General features: G+C 35.8%; 1 protein-coding gene across 1 annotated transcript; it reads left to right on the forward strand.

The window, feature by feature from the left end:
* Positions 1-13,054: 13,054 nt before the first annotated feature.
* On the forward strand, positions 13,055-13,507 carry LOC143590732 (uncharacterized). Its single transcript, XM_077071124.1, has one exon. It carries the CDS (start codon positions 13,055-13,057, stop codon positions 13,505-13,507), a length of 453 nt encoding a protein of 150 aa, XP_076927239.1.
* Positions 13,508-17,968: the final 4,461 nt, after the last annotated feature.

Consider the following 17,968-nt stretch of genomic DNA (forward strand, 5'->3'; position numbering starts at 1 on the left):
AACTTGTTAGACAAGCGAAGTTAGGGACAACTTCGCCTGAACATGCCAAGCGAAGTTGTCGTGTCTATATAAGCTGTTTAGGTTACGGCTTATTAAATAATATACCAGTTATTCAGTTTATTATTCAGAGAACAAGTTAGAGAGAGTCTGTATTTGGTGATCCTTGTATCACGTGTTTACGGTTGCAATATAACGTGTTTGTGTTTATTGTAACGTGTTTAATCGTATAGTCTTCTACGCTCGTAACGTCTTACGTAGGGATTCCGCACCTACGTAGAACGCGATATCTCGTGTAGATCCGGCTGGGAACCTACAAGAACCCATGATCGGAGCCCTTCATAACTTGGATGAACATATGGAAACTGATGAAGAAGAAGAGAGGACAAAGAAAAGGAGGATAGAGCCTATCTCTTGAGCCTCAAATATGATGAGAAATATCTTCAGAGAATGCCTAAGGAGAAGATCACACAAGAGGCTGAAGGCTGGAGGAAGAGAGAATCACGAAGAGAATTCTTGTTGAAAGCCGGACACAGACATGCATTTCTGAATATGCAATCATTTGACACATTCGACCGAATGTACAAAAATGCCCTTGTAGATGATGTTGCTAATTTTGTGGAAAAGGTTAGCAAGGAAAAGGAGAAGGGAGAGAAAGTTTATGTAGAGTCTAAGAGGTACAAGGAAAGAACTAAAAACGATGCCAGAGATGAAAAAGAGTATGAGTCATTAAAGAGAAAACATTAAGACATCAAATATTTGCAATTGCATGGTTACAACTACAACCCTTTAATTGAGTTGTCTCTTGAAGAATTGAAGAAGAAAGTACAATTTGTCAAAGACTCACATAAAGATCAGAAAAGCACTTAAGACTTCCAAAGGGAAAGAAAATTGAAGATGCAGATGCAAAAAGAGAAGGAAGAGACCGGAATGAGAGAGGCAGAAGTGAGAGAATGGTTTGAAAATCCTCAAAGAGTGCAAACATTGATGGATATTGTGATGGAGAAGGGAATGACTGAAGAAGAATTTAATAGCATGCCTCATGATCAATTACTTGGCATATATCATAGAGAGCAGAGGCTATATATGGAAACACAAAAAAAAAATCTTGGAGGATAGGAGGAGAATGGAAGAAGAAGTATGAGCTGAGATGATGAGCGCTCTACACAAAAGAGGTACAAAGATGGGGAGATTAATGATGTAGACTTATGAAACCATCAGACAATGGTTTGAAAAATCAGAGAAAGAGCAAGCAAAGAAGAATCCTCCTATAAGCTCAAGCAGAATTGCTGTAAGATCAGAGATTGTGAGGCCTGAACCTTCAAGGAATTTGAACTTGCCCACACATCTTTACTTTGACAAAAGATCAAAGACCTTGAGAGTAGTGACTGAAGATAAGGAAGAGAGCTTGAAAATCTTCAAAGATAACCTAAGAAACTTTTCAAAGGATCAACTGCAAAAGATGGCTCAACTGGACCTTTATGATAATCAACAAAGAAGTCAACATACAGGTCAACAGAGGAATGATCTCTCAAAGTTTTTAAAAGAACAGGATGAAAAATGTTTTCAATTCCTTAACCAGAAAAGAAGAGAATTTCATAATGAAGTAGAAAAAGAAAGAAGAAGAAGAAAAAGAATTAGTGAAGTGCACTTATTCGAAATGCCACTTTGGAAATCCAAGAAAAGTAAAACTCATCAAGCCAGCAGCTCTAGCACCAAAAAACAAACTTTGAAGGAATGCTTGGCAATGAGAAGGGATATGAAGGAGCCAAACTATCAAGTACAACAAAATGGAAGAATAGCTCATCTCACTTACAACCGAAACAATTGTTCTGTGTCTCTAAGAAATGCTTCAAGAGGAACGATTGCGGTGGTTATGTATGATGAAGATCTACACTTCATACACATCTAAGACTTACAAGACATTATCAATTCAAAGTTTCTGATTGATTCTGAAGATGGAGTAGAGTTGGAGATGTTCAAACAAAATGCTGCCTTTGTGAAACTCAAAAAGGAGAAATCTGCTGAAAGGATCCTTAGACGAAGATAGCAGGACGGAGCATACTGATGATTAAAATTATACCTGTTTATCTTAGTTTTGCTTGTGATTGTATATTTTACTTTGTATTTTGAACAATGTTTGAATTTAATGTGTAATGCCTAAATGGCAGAATTCCTTGTCTAATTAAATGATTTTTGTGCTTAAATTGACTATCTTTAGAAAGCTGATACATGTGTAACTATATGCAGGTATGTTTTGGTGCATCTGAGATTGTTCCAATATAGGGGGAGATTGTTGAGTCGGATTTAAGCAAGGAAGATTGGGATCTTCTCAACCTCCTCATGAAATAGGCTAAGTGTGGATTTCGAGCAAGCTTAGATCATCGAGCATGGTTTACTACCTCGAGCATGGTCTTTCAGCATATTCTTCTAAGTGTTGAAGGCTTCGAGCAAGCTACACTTCTCCGAGCAAGAGTGTTATTCTATCAAGTATGGATTGTCAATCGAGCAAACAACTCGATCATTCAAGTTTCAGCCAAGTGATCCGAGCACAGGATGTCCGAGCACATTGTTGACTAGCATGGATGCAATAAGAAGATGTCATATGCTGTGAAGTATAGACTTCAAGCATGGTTTAGTTCCGATCAAGCTTCACATCCAAGCATGCTAAAGATTGCTGAATAAGTTCAAGACAGAATTGAAGACATCAAGAAGAATAGGCTTGCTCAAGGAACAAATTCGAGCAAAGCAAGAATTAGTCAAGAAGGATGAAGCATGCTAGAGAAGAATAATTTCTATCATAAATTATTCTAAGTAATGTGTGCTCGAAGACACTCATCAATCATAAAGTGCATATTGAGTCTGCTCGAGCAAGATACATATCATGCTCGAAAACTCTTACACTTGTATTTTTATTTATCTTTCATTATGTAATGATTAGGGAATTCTAGAAAGAATGTCACGGTCTATAAATAGCATCCTAGGTTTCCATTTAGGGCACGACTGAGCACACGCAATACGAGGGCAAAACATTCCAAATGAATATTCTCTTTGTCTCCTTGTACCGCCGCCATCGTCACGAAACCCTAGACATTCCTTTCACTGTTACATTAAATGATATATTAAATGCAGTGAATCTTTGTCTTTGATTTTGTTCTTAACGACTATATTTTATTGTTACGTTATTATTATCTCAGATCTCTGTTCCCATCCGTTGAATATTCTGATTCTGCCGGAATATCCAATAGGCCTTCGGGTTATTAGATCTGTGTATTCTTGGCAACCTACTTAAGGTTTGCACTAGATTTACGTTCCTGACACTTAATTATACACTCATTAACTTAGGGGGTGAGCTTATGGCTTGTATGGGTAGTATTATTTAAGAGACCCCGACACACAGTGCCCCTAGGTTGGGTAAACTACATTGAGGTCTACGGACTGTTGCTGCATATGACCTAAACATTTGACTATTGCTTGGCAAGTTAATAATCAGGCATGGGTGCCGTTCGGTTATAAGTCAAGGGGAGACTTATGATAGGATGTAGGAATTATTGTGGACTTGATTGATGTGCACCATGCTTTATACTTACATACGCGCAATCTTTCACACTTTTATAACTTAATTATCTTTTGTGTATGTGAGTTTAACTTACAAACTCACTAACTTTTTAATTGACATTTTTTAGCATGTATTCAAGTACCTTGTGGATAGAAATTTGGATTAGCATTGTAATGAGCTTACCTAAGGATAAAGGTGTGTCCCAACATGAGCAATGAAGATTAGATGCCAAGAAGATTTGTAGAATCTAGTACGGGATTACAACAGTGTTATATAAGTGATAGTTGTGTAGTTACATCTTGTATTAATTACATAGTGCAAATGTTGTAACTTATGTTATCAATCATATTCCGCTGCTTACATTTGGTACCAATTTGTCCATGAAACGGCCAAGCCCCCTTGGTAGGGTGTGACATTTTTTGCCTAATTGGTTCTTTGAAAAGGCCAACTAGTAAATAAGTAATTTCCAAACTCAATCTCAAAGACCCGTTAATGTAACAAGGTGGTTTTTGCGATTAAAGATACGAGTAACAGTTTCTTGATTGATTATGTTCTTACTTATTCATTTTCATGGCTAACAAATATAGACAGAAAAAGAATTACTATTCGGACAGAGTGGATAAAACCTCCTCTTCTTGTCATGTAATTAGTTTTCAATTTTCTAGCGTTTGCTTGTTAAATTTTATATAAAGCCTTTAAAAAAAGAAAGAAAGAAAATAAAAGAAGAGAAAATGTAACTAGACTGTCAGAACCTTTTTGCTTCGTGATTCGATAATATCGTACAAGAACACAGAAACAGAAAAATATGAAAACCCCTAGATGTAGCCGGTAAAATCAACCACAAAAAGTAAGATGCTAGAAATAGTAAATAACAAAAGATCAATTAAACTCAAAATATTTCCACATGTATAATAAGAGCAATCAATGAGATTTAATAGAAATATTAGGGTTTCTAGGGATGACGACTCTCAATACAATAAAGTTGTCAGGTAAAAAGTGTGTAGAGAGGTCAGAGATGTGTTCCATAAATGTGACCTAAATATTCTATTTATAAGCCCACCTATCATTCCTTCTAGAAACCCTAATCATTAGTAAATATAAAATTAAATAAAATACAACTGTAAACAGGTCTTCGAGCAGACTTCTTCATGACGAGCATGGCTCCTTAGACCTTGTAACCTTCGAGTGTGCTCGAGACTTTTTTTCAAGCAGACTAATACTGAATATTTGAAGTTTTCAAATATTCTTCTCAAGCCTACTTCATCTTCACAAGAACACAAAACTTTGCTCGGATATGCTTCTACAAGCAAACAAGTTTTTGCTTGAATCTCTTCAATCTTTACTTATGTTTATTTGAGAAAACTAAGTATACTCGGGTACTGTAGCTTTGCTCGAGACTGAATCATGCTAGGAGTAACACTTAGAAAAATTCCCAAACTCCCTGGCAACATATTTGAGATTCTTCTTATTAAATACCTTGCTCGACCCACTAAGTTGCTCGTGAACTCAGTTTAAGCAAAGTAACATCAAGGGTTTGCTCGGTAGTAAACCATGCTTGATGCAAGACCATCCTTTCTTGACAAAATGTAGGTTGCTCGAGCTTAACACTTATTTGAAGATATTTGAAGTTTTATCATGCTCGAATAATATATCTTGCTGGAGGAAGTATTCTTCATGCTCAAAGTGTATAGGCTTGCTCGAATTCCATACTTAGCAGATTCTGGAGAGGTTGAGAAGATTTCAATTATTCCATAAGATTCAACATAGACTAATGGGGTCTAAATTATATATGAGTTCCTATAACTTTGAGTTGATTTTTATGGAATAATATTTCTTATTGGTCTGTATTTGAATTTTAAAGGTTTCAAAAGATAATGAGCTAAAATTGAGTACTATAACTAAACTTTATTCCAACGAGTGACTAGTTAAATAGATTTTATTATTATTATTCGAGTTAGATTTTGTTAATTATCTAATTAGTATATTTAGGAAGTTTAGTGCCGCAATATAGTATTTGTGTGTGTTAGTATATATGCTAATAGTTTCGTTTCAGCACTAGATAAACTAGTAGCCGAGTGGTTGTGCTGTTTAGTTAAACTACGTTGCCGGTTTGTTACCTGGGTTCGAGACTATGCTATTGCAGATGTTTTTTAATTGCTATTATTTAGGTGGGCCTAGGTCAGTTTGGAATTTCTTTCTGTTTTGACGCGTGTATACCAGGTAGTTTATTGTGTCCTTAACTCTCATTTAGTTTTGTTGCATGTCTTCATTGTTACAACTGTGTTCTTCTCTTCCAGGTAAACTTCCTGCTTGATCTTCCGTTCATTTTGTATGAAATTTAGTGTATTTTTCTGAGTTTTTTCCAGTTACGATGTTAATCTGGCCATCAACTTCTTCAACTATTGATGCCATTGATATTTCAATTGCATGTTCTGTTCTTCTGTTTCTATTCCTCAATGAGTTTTCGGTTATCACATGCATATTTATCTTTACTGTTTTGCATTACATTTCGCTTAATTTCATATAATAAGGGTTTTCTAGGTGTGGTTAGTTTTCTATTTTGTTGTTTATGAATCTCATTCTTAGTTTTCGTTTATGTGAATTTCAGTATTTCATGTTATGTTGTTGTACCTGGTTAATGGGCTTGACTTCATTTTAGGCTAAGATTTGGGGCTTTTATGACTTATTTTTTGTATTTGATGTGTTGGTCGACTACTAATGGGTTTATGATATTTTTTACCTTTGAAACCTTGCTTCTCCAAAATGTTTGGGTGTTTAACAAACCATATTTTGTAGATATTTTATAATAGTGGCAAAATAAGTTCTGATGTTAGCTCACCTCCTGACATTGTTACAATGTGAATCAACCAATTACTTTTTGTTTAGGTAGTAAAATGTATAACACCCTTCCTTAACCTCTATGTGTGTGTGTCTTTTTGTTGGATTTTGTAGGTTCGGATCTGGCAGATTTCTTCGAAAGTTTGTTAGTCTCTATCATCGAAGGTATGGTTCTCAGATTGAAGCAGTAAGGCTGTATAGTTTTTGTTATTTATGTGCATTGATTTTCTATACTACTTGGGTGTAGTATAAAGAAAGTGCGTATGCACTACAAAACGATACATATTGAGCATGACGCGTCCATAGTGTTGGCAAAACACACCTAGGCGATACCCATAGACAAAGACAACATTCCTGCATATCACTTCAATTTCCTTATGTAGGATCTGTCGGATACCCGCATTGACACAAAAGATCTCCTTACAGGTTTTCTACATGTTTTACCATAACAGATTACTATTCTTACCTTTCTTGCATTAGACTATTTGACGTAAAAATAAACCTTTTAATACACTTTTTAAATTGTAAATTAATTTCTCTTTACAGTATCAAATAGCAAACATATTTTTCTTAAAGGAAAAAAAATGTGGACAATTACAATATAGGTCGTTGATATCTGCAAGTGATCTATTAATGAGCCCATTTACTGTGAATACACATTATGTTACTCTTCCACCAGGTGTATTTTATAATACTATACACACATGCATACTACCTCTAAATTTAAATGTGTGTTTCGCCTACAAAATACCACATAAGAGTAACATAAAAAGTAACCTTTTTAAGCTACTGAGCATATGGGCCCGTTAGACTACAGATCTTTTAAAATAATTGAACACAAATATAACAAAATTAAACAAATCTGGAATAATATATGCAACTTTAACATGCTTTATTCTGCTATAAAAACATCTGTTATGACTGTACTGATTTCAAGTTTTCTACTGCTTATTATAGATTACATTGGATGACTTGTGGCTATATAACCGTCTGAAGATGATGAAGAGAAGAGGAAAGCATATATGGCTCTGAAAAACGACAAAACTTACATTATAACCACCATATTTAACTTGATTCTTATCGTTACTTAGAATTTCACCTGTATATTTTTGTCGTACTCAAACATCAAATTAGTAGGAGTCACACTCTTGTCAGAATTATGAGACGTTTGATCAGTAGGAAGTTGAAAACACCATTGCCCAAGTCATCAACTGTTAGGATTCTATATCTCATCTAAGCTAATGAACACAATTCACAATCAATGTAACAGTAAACAACTACTTTAATTCTTTGTGAATTAATATCCTTTAATTGAAATCATATTTGAACTACAATTTAATTAGTATATGGAATAAACAAATTATGCAAGAGAATTCTTTAAGCTAAATAATAGGTTTCATAAGGAAGAACAACTATGTATTAATTATAATAAAAAGATTACAATCTATTGCTCCTCCTAGCTCATCATTCACTCGGATTTTCTAGTACAATAGTACTTTGATCAGGTGAGTATTGTTATATATAACATGTTAATGAAGAAGAGACTCTCTTCTTCATTATATACATGTGTTAAACTACTGATTAGCAAATGGTGAAAACAACATTTAACAAAATGGTTACAAACTACTAATGAACTAATTACAAACTACCGACTAATGAGAATCCTACGCTAACAACTAATCTTTATTGAAATAATTGATGTTTGTTCCATCAGTTGTTAAACTTCAGTTGCTTGGAACTTCAATAGTTTAATCAACTGTTGTGTGATGTGCTAAAAGTAGTTATTAATTTATTAACTAAATAAACGCTAATCTAGATACTAAGTACTAATTCTAGACTCTTAACTTAACTAAAACTACTAACCGGCAAGTGTACCGGTCGACTCTAGTACAGCTAAGTAAGTCCGGATATCGAACCCAAGTGACTCTTTTAATTACGTAAACTAGCTAAATTAAACTCAACTACATACACGACTATTTATTTATATTATAGGGGGATTTTACTAAAAACTAATATTAAATTAATCACTAAGCTTAAAAACGACTTAAACCTAGACTTAATTCAAATGATGACAAGCAACCACCTAGGCTAGAATCCCCAAAGTTTTTAGTTATCACTTAATCGGAAAATGTTTATTATGGAACTGGGATCATAAAATATTCACTTAAAATAAAACCTGAACAGGACCCTTGACCCTTCTCAAGAAGACACCTATGGATTTCTATTAAGTTCTTAAACACACCAGTTTTAATATTAGATTTCCTTACGATTACCTAATTAATTATGAACGAGTACCTTTATATGAAATCCTACCTTACCGCGCAGAAATCAAAGACAATCTAATAAATTCATTCGACATTAATAGACAAAGCTGAAAAATCAAACCTAGACGGACTCCTTACGAAGAACTAAATCTAGCAATCTTAATCAACCAAGACCTGTCAAACAACCTATCACCTTACAGCATTTTAGGTTAGCAGCACACTTTTATTTTTTGGTTAATAACATTGTTTCTATGATCTTATTATAAATCAATCAGAAACTAGTCAAGAACACAATGACCTAACAGAATGCTATTATATGACAGGCAATCACCAAAGACTCTGTGAATCAATAAAATTCACCAAGTAAAACCAAGCATACATATACATCAAATAAATAATATTAAACTCTTTATTGATTCATAAACCCATAACAAAAAGCAAATTCCAAATAAAATAAAACGTCAATCAAAGGTTCATCATAAGCCTAGGCAGTCTAAGGGTTTAGCCAACAACCATACTCAAGACCAAAAGATAACAAATAGGTTGAAACAATAAACTCATGACGAAAATAATAAATTCAAACCAAATAATAATGATGTTTAGATGAGTAGGTGTTGAACCCAAACACTATCTGGTTGAACCGATATGCTCTTCTCTCCCTAGTTGTGCTTCTTGTTCGTAGCCGGCTCCCAATAACACTGAACAGGGCCGATCCCCCCTCTTGTCTGTCGTAAAAAATCCATAAATATATTCAGCCATGTCCAATTTAACCGACATACTCTTGTCCCTCATGTTTTGTAGGGCCCGGCCCAATGAATCACCAATTCACATTATTAATTAATAAGCCCACTTAATTAAATATCCTTTAAACTAAGAATGCAGTATACTTTCGTGACATTTTTAATTAATGTGGGAATCATTCTCTATTCCTTTTTATTCAACTTAGTAATAATAATAATAATAGATTACATTCATTCGAGTATTTAGTCGTTGGCCTCAAGTTTAGTAAAAGTACTCAAATTTAACTCGTTATCTCTTAGAACCTTAAAACCCCAAATATGAGCCAGCTAAGAATAATATTCATTAAAAACCAACCCAAAACCAATTTAAAGTGTAGGAAATACTTATATAATAATATGTATATTTTAGACCACATCAAATATCCCAACACTTAAACCTTTTTCGTCCCTAAAAATGTTATTTGCAATGGAATCATAATCGGAAAATATGGTCTTAAAAACATATAGGTTATCTTAAAGCTAAGATAAACATAAAAACCGCGATTGCCGATATTGTTGTCTACTTAAACCTAGCCACCAGCTTATCAAGCCCCCAAACACACTAAGCATTTAAGTTCATGTGATATCAAAAACCTATGGGTCTCACGCCTTTAGAGTTAAGATCCACCTACCCCATCTCAAGCATAGTAAAGACAATTAAATATTGAGTTGAAACAAACTGGTTCAACATATCACCGTAAGATGAGAACCCCTTAATGGTAAGAAGAAAATACATTTAGATGGAATTTATGGACGATAGGTCAAGTGAGGTCGTACGAGCATGCCCTAAATATTATTGGACTTTGTCCTATATATTTCCTAAGAAAATATTTATTGACTAAAAACTTCGAGTCCCAATAGTGTATCCTCAGAGTCGCCATCCCCTTGGTAACACGTAAACTCTCAGTACCGTCTAGTATGTGCACTTTGGCCTCTTTTTCTATTTTTAAGAATGCTTCTTTGGCATTTTTCATTACATAACTTTTCTCTTTTTTCTTTTTCATTTTTATTATTTTTTTATTATTTTTTTTTATTTTTATTTTTTTATTATGCACTTAGGCATCTTTTACCTAAAAATATATAACTAAAGACTAAAACTCGTATAAAATTGGACATTTGCAGGCGCCACCACTCTTTATTTATTTTTATAAAACGGAGTGGCATGCTAATTTTAAAGTGTATTCAATTCTCACCGCCTTAGGGTAATCAGCTTATGGTAATACTCCCTATACCTTATCGAATTTCAGCTTCACTGTGCCCCCTTAGGATGAGAACCCACAAAATCTAAGATTTAATTAGATTTATTAAGAATATGCAATGGGAAACCTTTCAAGACTAGTTGGGCCTACCGACACATCCCAAAATTAGTACGCTTTCTTTTTATTTATCTCTTATATATTAGTAGTTTGAAAACCAATTTCCAATTATACTATCATTTTCCATTTTAGTACAAAAATATTCCTTAAATTCTAGGGACATTTTTCAAAAAAAATTTTATTTTTTATTTTTTTTATTTTTTTGTATTTTTTGTATTTTTGCCAAAAAAAACATCAATTTCCCATCCCCACACTTAAATTTCACATTGTTCTCAATGCGAGAAAAAGGAAATTACAATTAAGATTATGCAAAATATAAAAATGATTTAATGAATTGGAACAGACTCCCCTGGTAAATCAACAATATGCCTCGTGAGTCGTGTTCCGTGCCCTCCAATTCGAACGCTTTCAGCAAACTATCTTCAAATAAGCATAAGCACATCTTGAAGATCTACCTTTTGAGAAGCACCATAATCAAACTACCATGTTACAAAGGAGCTATTTCTAACGTTGCTCCATTTAATAAATTTAGAACCTGACTGGCATTCATATACAGCTAAAAAATGGCCTCCCAATCGAAAGCTACATCTTCATCCCTGTCGTTCGCAGTTTCTATCCAGAGGAAGGCGACCAACACGGCGTTAACATCTCAGGAACCGAAGGATCATGTAGCATGTTTCCCCCTACAACAAGGCCTTTTGCCGGCGTGCCAACTCAAAGTTCTGGGTCTCCCAACATGAGACCTGTCCTTATGTCTAACGATGATATTTTTGATGTTTTAATGCAGATGAAGGAGCACATGGAGACCCAGAAGCAAACTAAAAACTCTTTCATGAGGGAGCTCCGGGATATTCGGGCACAAGGGAAGAAATCGGTGGAGAAATCCTTCACTCCATTGCAACATAGGAACCTGAACTTTAAAGTGTCAGGATCCCAAGGGAATCATTATGATGATTTCCTTCCCATGCAGTCCGCAACCAGAACGAGTCATCCCATCCAGGCCAAAAGGGTTACTCCTACTCAGGAATTCGGTGATATCCCGGGATCCGCATCTAGGATTCCTGGTACGGATACTTTTAATAATGTTGTTATTCATGTGACAAACCCTGATGTTGTGCAGGATTCTAGTATTAGTCCAATGGTTCAGAAGGAGCTGCAGAAACTGAAAGAGTTAATCTCTGGTGTCCCTGGAATAATCCAGCCAATTCCGAAAGTAGCCCCATTAGTCATAGGATCTCGAGATTCGCAACCCCTATATGGGATATCCCGAAGCAATTCCAGACTCCAAGCATGAAATTGTATGATGGAACCACGGATCATAAAGAGCATGTCTCCCAATATTGCGAGAGGATGGAGATCAACCCTATACCTCATAATCTCAAGGAAGCCTGCTTGTGCAAAGGCTTTGGCTCAACTTAACCAGAGCTGCATTGAAATGGCTCCTAAGTGTCCCTCCTTTCTCTATTAAGTCTTTTACTCATTTAGTTAACCTGCTTAATAACCAATTTTCTTGCACTAGAAGTTTCAAAAGGATAACTAGTGACTTGTATAGAGTAACACAAGGCAAGATGAATCCCTTAGGGACTATATCAGCAAATTTAGCAAGGAAGATTTGGAGATCCCCAGCCTTGATGTAGCGACGACGGTTAAAGCTTTCAAGATGGGGCTCAAGAAAGAAAATCCTTGGACGAGGTGAGGAACAGGTCCCTCAAGTTCATCAGGCTAGAAGAAGACAAGTTGGTTCAGCAAAGGCTGGATAGTCAACAACTACAACCACCCAAACAGGAAGTCGGATTCCTCATTATCTAAACCGTATCGACATAACCGTATGCTAGAAACGACATGGTCAATATAGTAGATGATGATGAGGATGGTGAATCTTATCCCAACTTAAATGATTATTGTTTTTAGTTGATATTCCTGGACTAATGTGTGCTATGCAGGATCAAGGCGAAAAAGCAAGATGACCACGAATGAACGAGAAAAACACAACCTGGAAGGACAAATCCTAGTGGTGTGCGTTTCATGAAGATTTCGGTCATCTGGCAGAAGATTTTATCGCTCTGAGAAGGGAGATCAGGTATCTACTCAGCAAAGATCACTTAAAAGTAACTGTTGGGGAAAAAGAACAAAAGTAGGGACCATGAGAAGGATCCTAAAAGGGTGGAATCCACGCCTCCAGGTGCTCGAATCGTGAATGTTATTTTAGGAGGCTCAAATGTTTGCGGAACATCCTACTCAGCAACTAAAAGGAATTCCAAAGTAGATAAAGCAGAGAAGCCAGAGGGACCGACAAAGACAATGACCTTACCCAAGGAAGCCGGTGTCCTGTTCGATGATGAAGATCGGGATAACATTCAGGATCCTCATCACGAAGATTTGATCATTACCCTTAATGTCGCTAATTGTTTTGTACGCAGGATCTTGGTGGACAATGGAAGTTCAGTGAATATCATCCAGTTGGATACCCTCAAGAGGATGAATATTCCGAAATCTGTGATTGTATCAAAATATTTAGTCTTGGCGGGATTCAGTGGAGAAGCCAAGAGTATAGTAGGAGAGATCAAGCCTCTAGTTTGTGTTGAGGGAGTAAAATCTATCCGTAAATTTTGTGTTATTGATACGCCGACCACTTTCAATCTTATTTTAGGCAGACCCTGGATCCACGAGATGAAAGTGGTCCCCTCGACCTATCACCAGTGCATCAAGCTGTCGGCGCCTTGGGGGATCGTTAAGATTCTAGGTGATCAATAGAAAACTAAAGACTATTATGCCTCGTCAATGAAACCAACAGCTAAACCAACTCAAGCATAGAAATTAAAGAATATAACACTAGTTGTCTTGGAAGCTGCTGCGTAAGAGGTCAAAGAAATACAGTTATATGATCAGGATTCCGACATCAAAGTGTTGATTAGAACCGGGATTCCTGAAGAAATTAAAGATCAATTGATCAAGTTCCTCAAAAGCAGAATCTCCACCTTTGCATGGAAACACGAGCATATGACAGGTATTTCTAAAAATATTATTACTCACAAATTAGGTTTAGATAAAAGTTTTAGGCCAATCCAACAAAAGAGAAGGAAGTTCGCACATGAAAGGAACGCTATCATCTAAGAAGAGGTTGAGAGATTGTTGAAAGCAGGGATGATTAGGGAAGTAAAATCCCAAGATGGTCAGCCAAAGTGGTGGCAGTCCAAAAGAAGAATGGCAAGTAGAGAGTTTGTGTCAATTACACAGAATTCAACAAAGCTTGCCCCAAAGATCCATTTCCATTGCCACGCATAGACTAGATGGTGGATGAAACCTCGGGGCATGAAATGCTAACCTTTATGGATGCCTCTTTGGGATTCCAGCAGATCCAAATGGAACCCTCATACCAAGAAGACATGGCATTCATGACCTCAATAGGTATATAATGTTACACTGCCATGCCTTTTGGTTTGAAAAATGCACTTGCGACCTATCAAAGATTGGTCAACTTAATCTTTAAAGAGAAACTGGGGGACACCATGGAGGTCTATATCGATGATATGGTGGTGGAATCAAAGAAATATGGGGATCACCTCGGGGATCTTCAATAAGCCTTAGACATTCTTGACAAGTATAACATGAAGCTGAACCCCTCCAAGTGCTACTTTGGATGGGGGCAGGCAAGTTTTTGGGATACATGGTTACCAAAATAGGATAGAAGCAAGTCCAGAGCAGATCAAAGCCATCGTGAATTTGAAAGAACCAGTCAACGTGAAGGATGTCTAAAGGTTAACCGGCAGGATCGCGGTCTTGAACAGATTTCTCTCAAGATCCTCTGAAAGGTGCAAAGAGTTTGACGATGTCCTGAAAAAGAGCAAGACATTTGAATGGCGACAAAAGCATGAGAAGGCGCTAGAAGAATTAAAAGCATATCTCTCATCGACACCTTTGCTCAAGAAACCTGAAGATGGTGAACCACTACTCCTCTATTTGGCGATATCTCGAGACACTGTGAGTGTTGTGTTGGTCAAGGATCATGAAGGAAAACAACACCCTATCTACTACATAAGTAAAGTCTACTTGATGCTGAAACCATGTATTATCATTTAGAAAAATTGATTTTAGCTTTAGTTATGGCATTTCCCAAATTAAGATATTATTTTGAGAAAACATGAAATGTCTAGTAGGATAGCTGAGTGGTATGTTAACTTGAGTGCTTATGATCTCGTCTATGAGTCTAGGACAGCAATTAAATCCTAAGCTCTTGCTGACTTTGTGGCTGATTTCAGTAGTGATATTCAGTAGGAAGCTGACGGGGAAGTTCCACAACTAGACCAGGATATGGGTAAGTGGATATTATTTACTGATGGGACTTCAAATGCTAGAGGTATAGGCTTAGGAATCATCCTGAAATCGCCACAGGGGAACATAATGCCCGAGGCAATCAGATGTGATTTCTAAGCTACCAGCAATGAAGCTGAGTATGAAGCTTTAATTGTTGTCCTTCAGTTATCTAAGGATTTGGATATTAAAAATATTCATGTATTTTTGGATTCCTTATTGCTTTCAATGGCTCCTATGCTGTGAGAAGTGAAAAACTAACCGAATATCTTCATTTAGTTAAAAATCAGGCAGAAAAATTCGATTCTTTTATTATTGAATAGGTATCCAAGGAGGAAAATCCTGAATCAGACGCTTTAGCAAATCTTGGATCTACCTTCAGGATCCCGACAGAAATAAAAATTCCAATCATACATATCGTGAATCCAGCCATAGATATGCCTTCACTTAATGAAAAGGAAGTAATAAGAAAAGCTGCTAAGCAAGATCCCCAAGTCAATGAAGTAACAGATTCTAAAGATATTACAATGCATCTACATCAAGTTCATACATATCATGAATACTTGTTTCTGATTTGCACACAACATACACATCAAGTTCATAGTTGTATTCTGAGTGGTATGAAAACCCACGCGTTTGGTTGAAGATAAAGTTGGGCAAAATTGTATCTCAAGAGACGAAAACCATTTCATATTTCCAGGAGGTGTCTGAGTTGCATTGGATGTTGGCTATGATGTAGCATGTTTTAGCGCCTTTTTACAGAACGAAATGCAACTGCATTTTCCAAGTCAAGCATTTAATTTAGCGTTTGATAGAAATATAAAAAATTGGAAGCCGAGTGACAGATTAGCCTATCAAATCTTAGAGACGGGATTAATATGAACCCAATGTGAATGTTTTTCATTGATGTAGACAGTAAGGGTACTCTGGACGCATGACACTTACCTGAACAAATTCACATCCTGATTAAGTACTACAAACCAATTTCCAAACCTAAAGGTCGGCAGAAATGTTTCCAAGAGCCAGTTCCCTACCCCCAAATATAATAAGCTTAGAAGTTAGATGACAGGTGATTGAGGACCTTGCTTCATATCACAATTGCATTCATTTGAAAATATTATAAGTTTGGAAGACCTAAGAAGAGTGTTCATCATTATGGATTGAAAAGTCAACACATTTTCGGAGAGTGGAGGTTAGTTCAACAAGGTAAGAAATAGGATAGGATGAGATTTTTTTTTCCCAATTACCCATACCCATTCAGTACCTATTGCGGTAACCATACCCGTCTATTCAGTACGGGTACCCAAGTTTACTGATTTTAGGAACTAGCATTTTTGAGAATATATGCGTGTACATGTATGTATATTAAGACTACTTAGTACCCGTTTGGAATATTCAGGTGTTTTTATTGGGATTTTCAAAACTCGTAACTCTAACCATGTTTTTATTGGGATATCCTCAAGACTTCAAGCGGGCTTTCAAAATCATTGATAATCAAAATATTAAGTAGTTACAGCTCTATTCAAACAAACCAAACCCTAGTTCTCTTCTTCTTCCAATCAATAACTAGTAATTGCCACCATGAATGGATTTTATATTATGTTTGATTTGTTTCATTTTTAGTTTTGGTATTGTGTTTTGGTTGTGGTATTATGGTTTTGGTTTTGGTATTATAGATAATTAATTATCAGTGTCATACTGGTATTGATTTTAAGTTTAATGGAGATTTAAAAAAAACAAAGAAAAAAGTGGTACCAAAGTGAGTACCCTACCTAAGGTACCCATACCATAAATTTGGTATGGGTACGAGTACCCAGATTACTGATTTTTGGTACGAGTACTTTCAGGTACATGTGCGGGTACGGTACCGATCTCATCCCTAGTAAGACATATTGCTTCTCAGTTAACATAGAAATTCTTTGCATTTTGTTAGAGACCTTCAATTTTAAAAGAAATGTCATTACTACAATCTTTTTGGTGACCCTCAAATATTGAAATTCTCTGAGCCAACGAAAATCATACTTATATAATCCTTTAAAGTTTGATATGTATTAGAGGACCCCGTTATGTCAAATCTAGCAAGGAGTTATGCACATCAACAAGTGTATAAGTAGTTTGATCTTTGTTTGTACATGTAAATGTCTTTCCTTGGCAACTGGTTCTTTTATTTGAAAATGTAATTTTATTATTTTTATAGCTGTGGAAATATGTAAAATTTCTTAGTAAATATAAAGGCAAAATAGTCATTCAATAAGTAAATTTTAATGAAATTGAAACATGTGTAATTTGTATGTTTTAAGAAAAGAATATATGTAATTGACTTTTTTTTAAGTGGGGGAAATATGCAATTAATGATCTTAATAAGGGAAAATATGTAAATGCCACTTAATAAAAGTGGAGCAAGACGAAATATCTATGCAAGTTAAATAGAAATAACATGAATATATTTGGTTGGGCCCGAGGAGAAAGAAAGTGTGAAAACGTTATACGAACCAAGATCTAGTCGCAGTTGGATACATTACGTAAAATAGATCAAACAAGACGTGAATAGAACGATATTGAGCCGGATGATTGTTCGTATATTGATAATAACCGAATGATTGCATATTCATACATGCATATATGCGTATGGTTAAGCCCGATTCGCCTCGATATGCACCTCAAGGCAGCCTATCATTCTAGAGAGATTTCGGCAGCATAACGTTCCTTCTTAAAAATAAAGCCAAAACTCTAAGCCCAAATGAACAGGAACAACCTATTTATAGGCCCAAGCCCCATTCGCTGAACCACTCTAGTGAATGGGGTGTTCCCGTAGCAAATGGCTTCCCATTCGCTAAACTCCTTAGCGAATGGGCTCTCCAAACCTTCATACGCCAAATCCTGTGCGTACGAGCTCCTAGGCTA

This window comes from Bidens hawaiensis, unplaced genomic scaffold (genome assembly GCF_021521415.1).
Source record: "Bidens hawaiensis isolate Kalapana, Puna unplaced genomic scaffold, B.hawaiensis_p1.1 tig00038980_1, whole genome shotgun sequence".
Lineage (NCBI taxonomy): Eukaryota > Viridiplantae > Streptophyta > Magnoliopsida > Asterales > Asteraceae > Bidens > Bidens hawaiensis.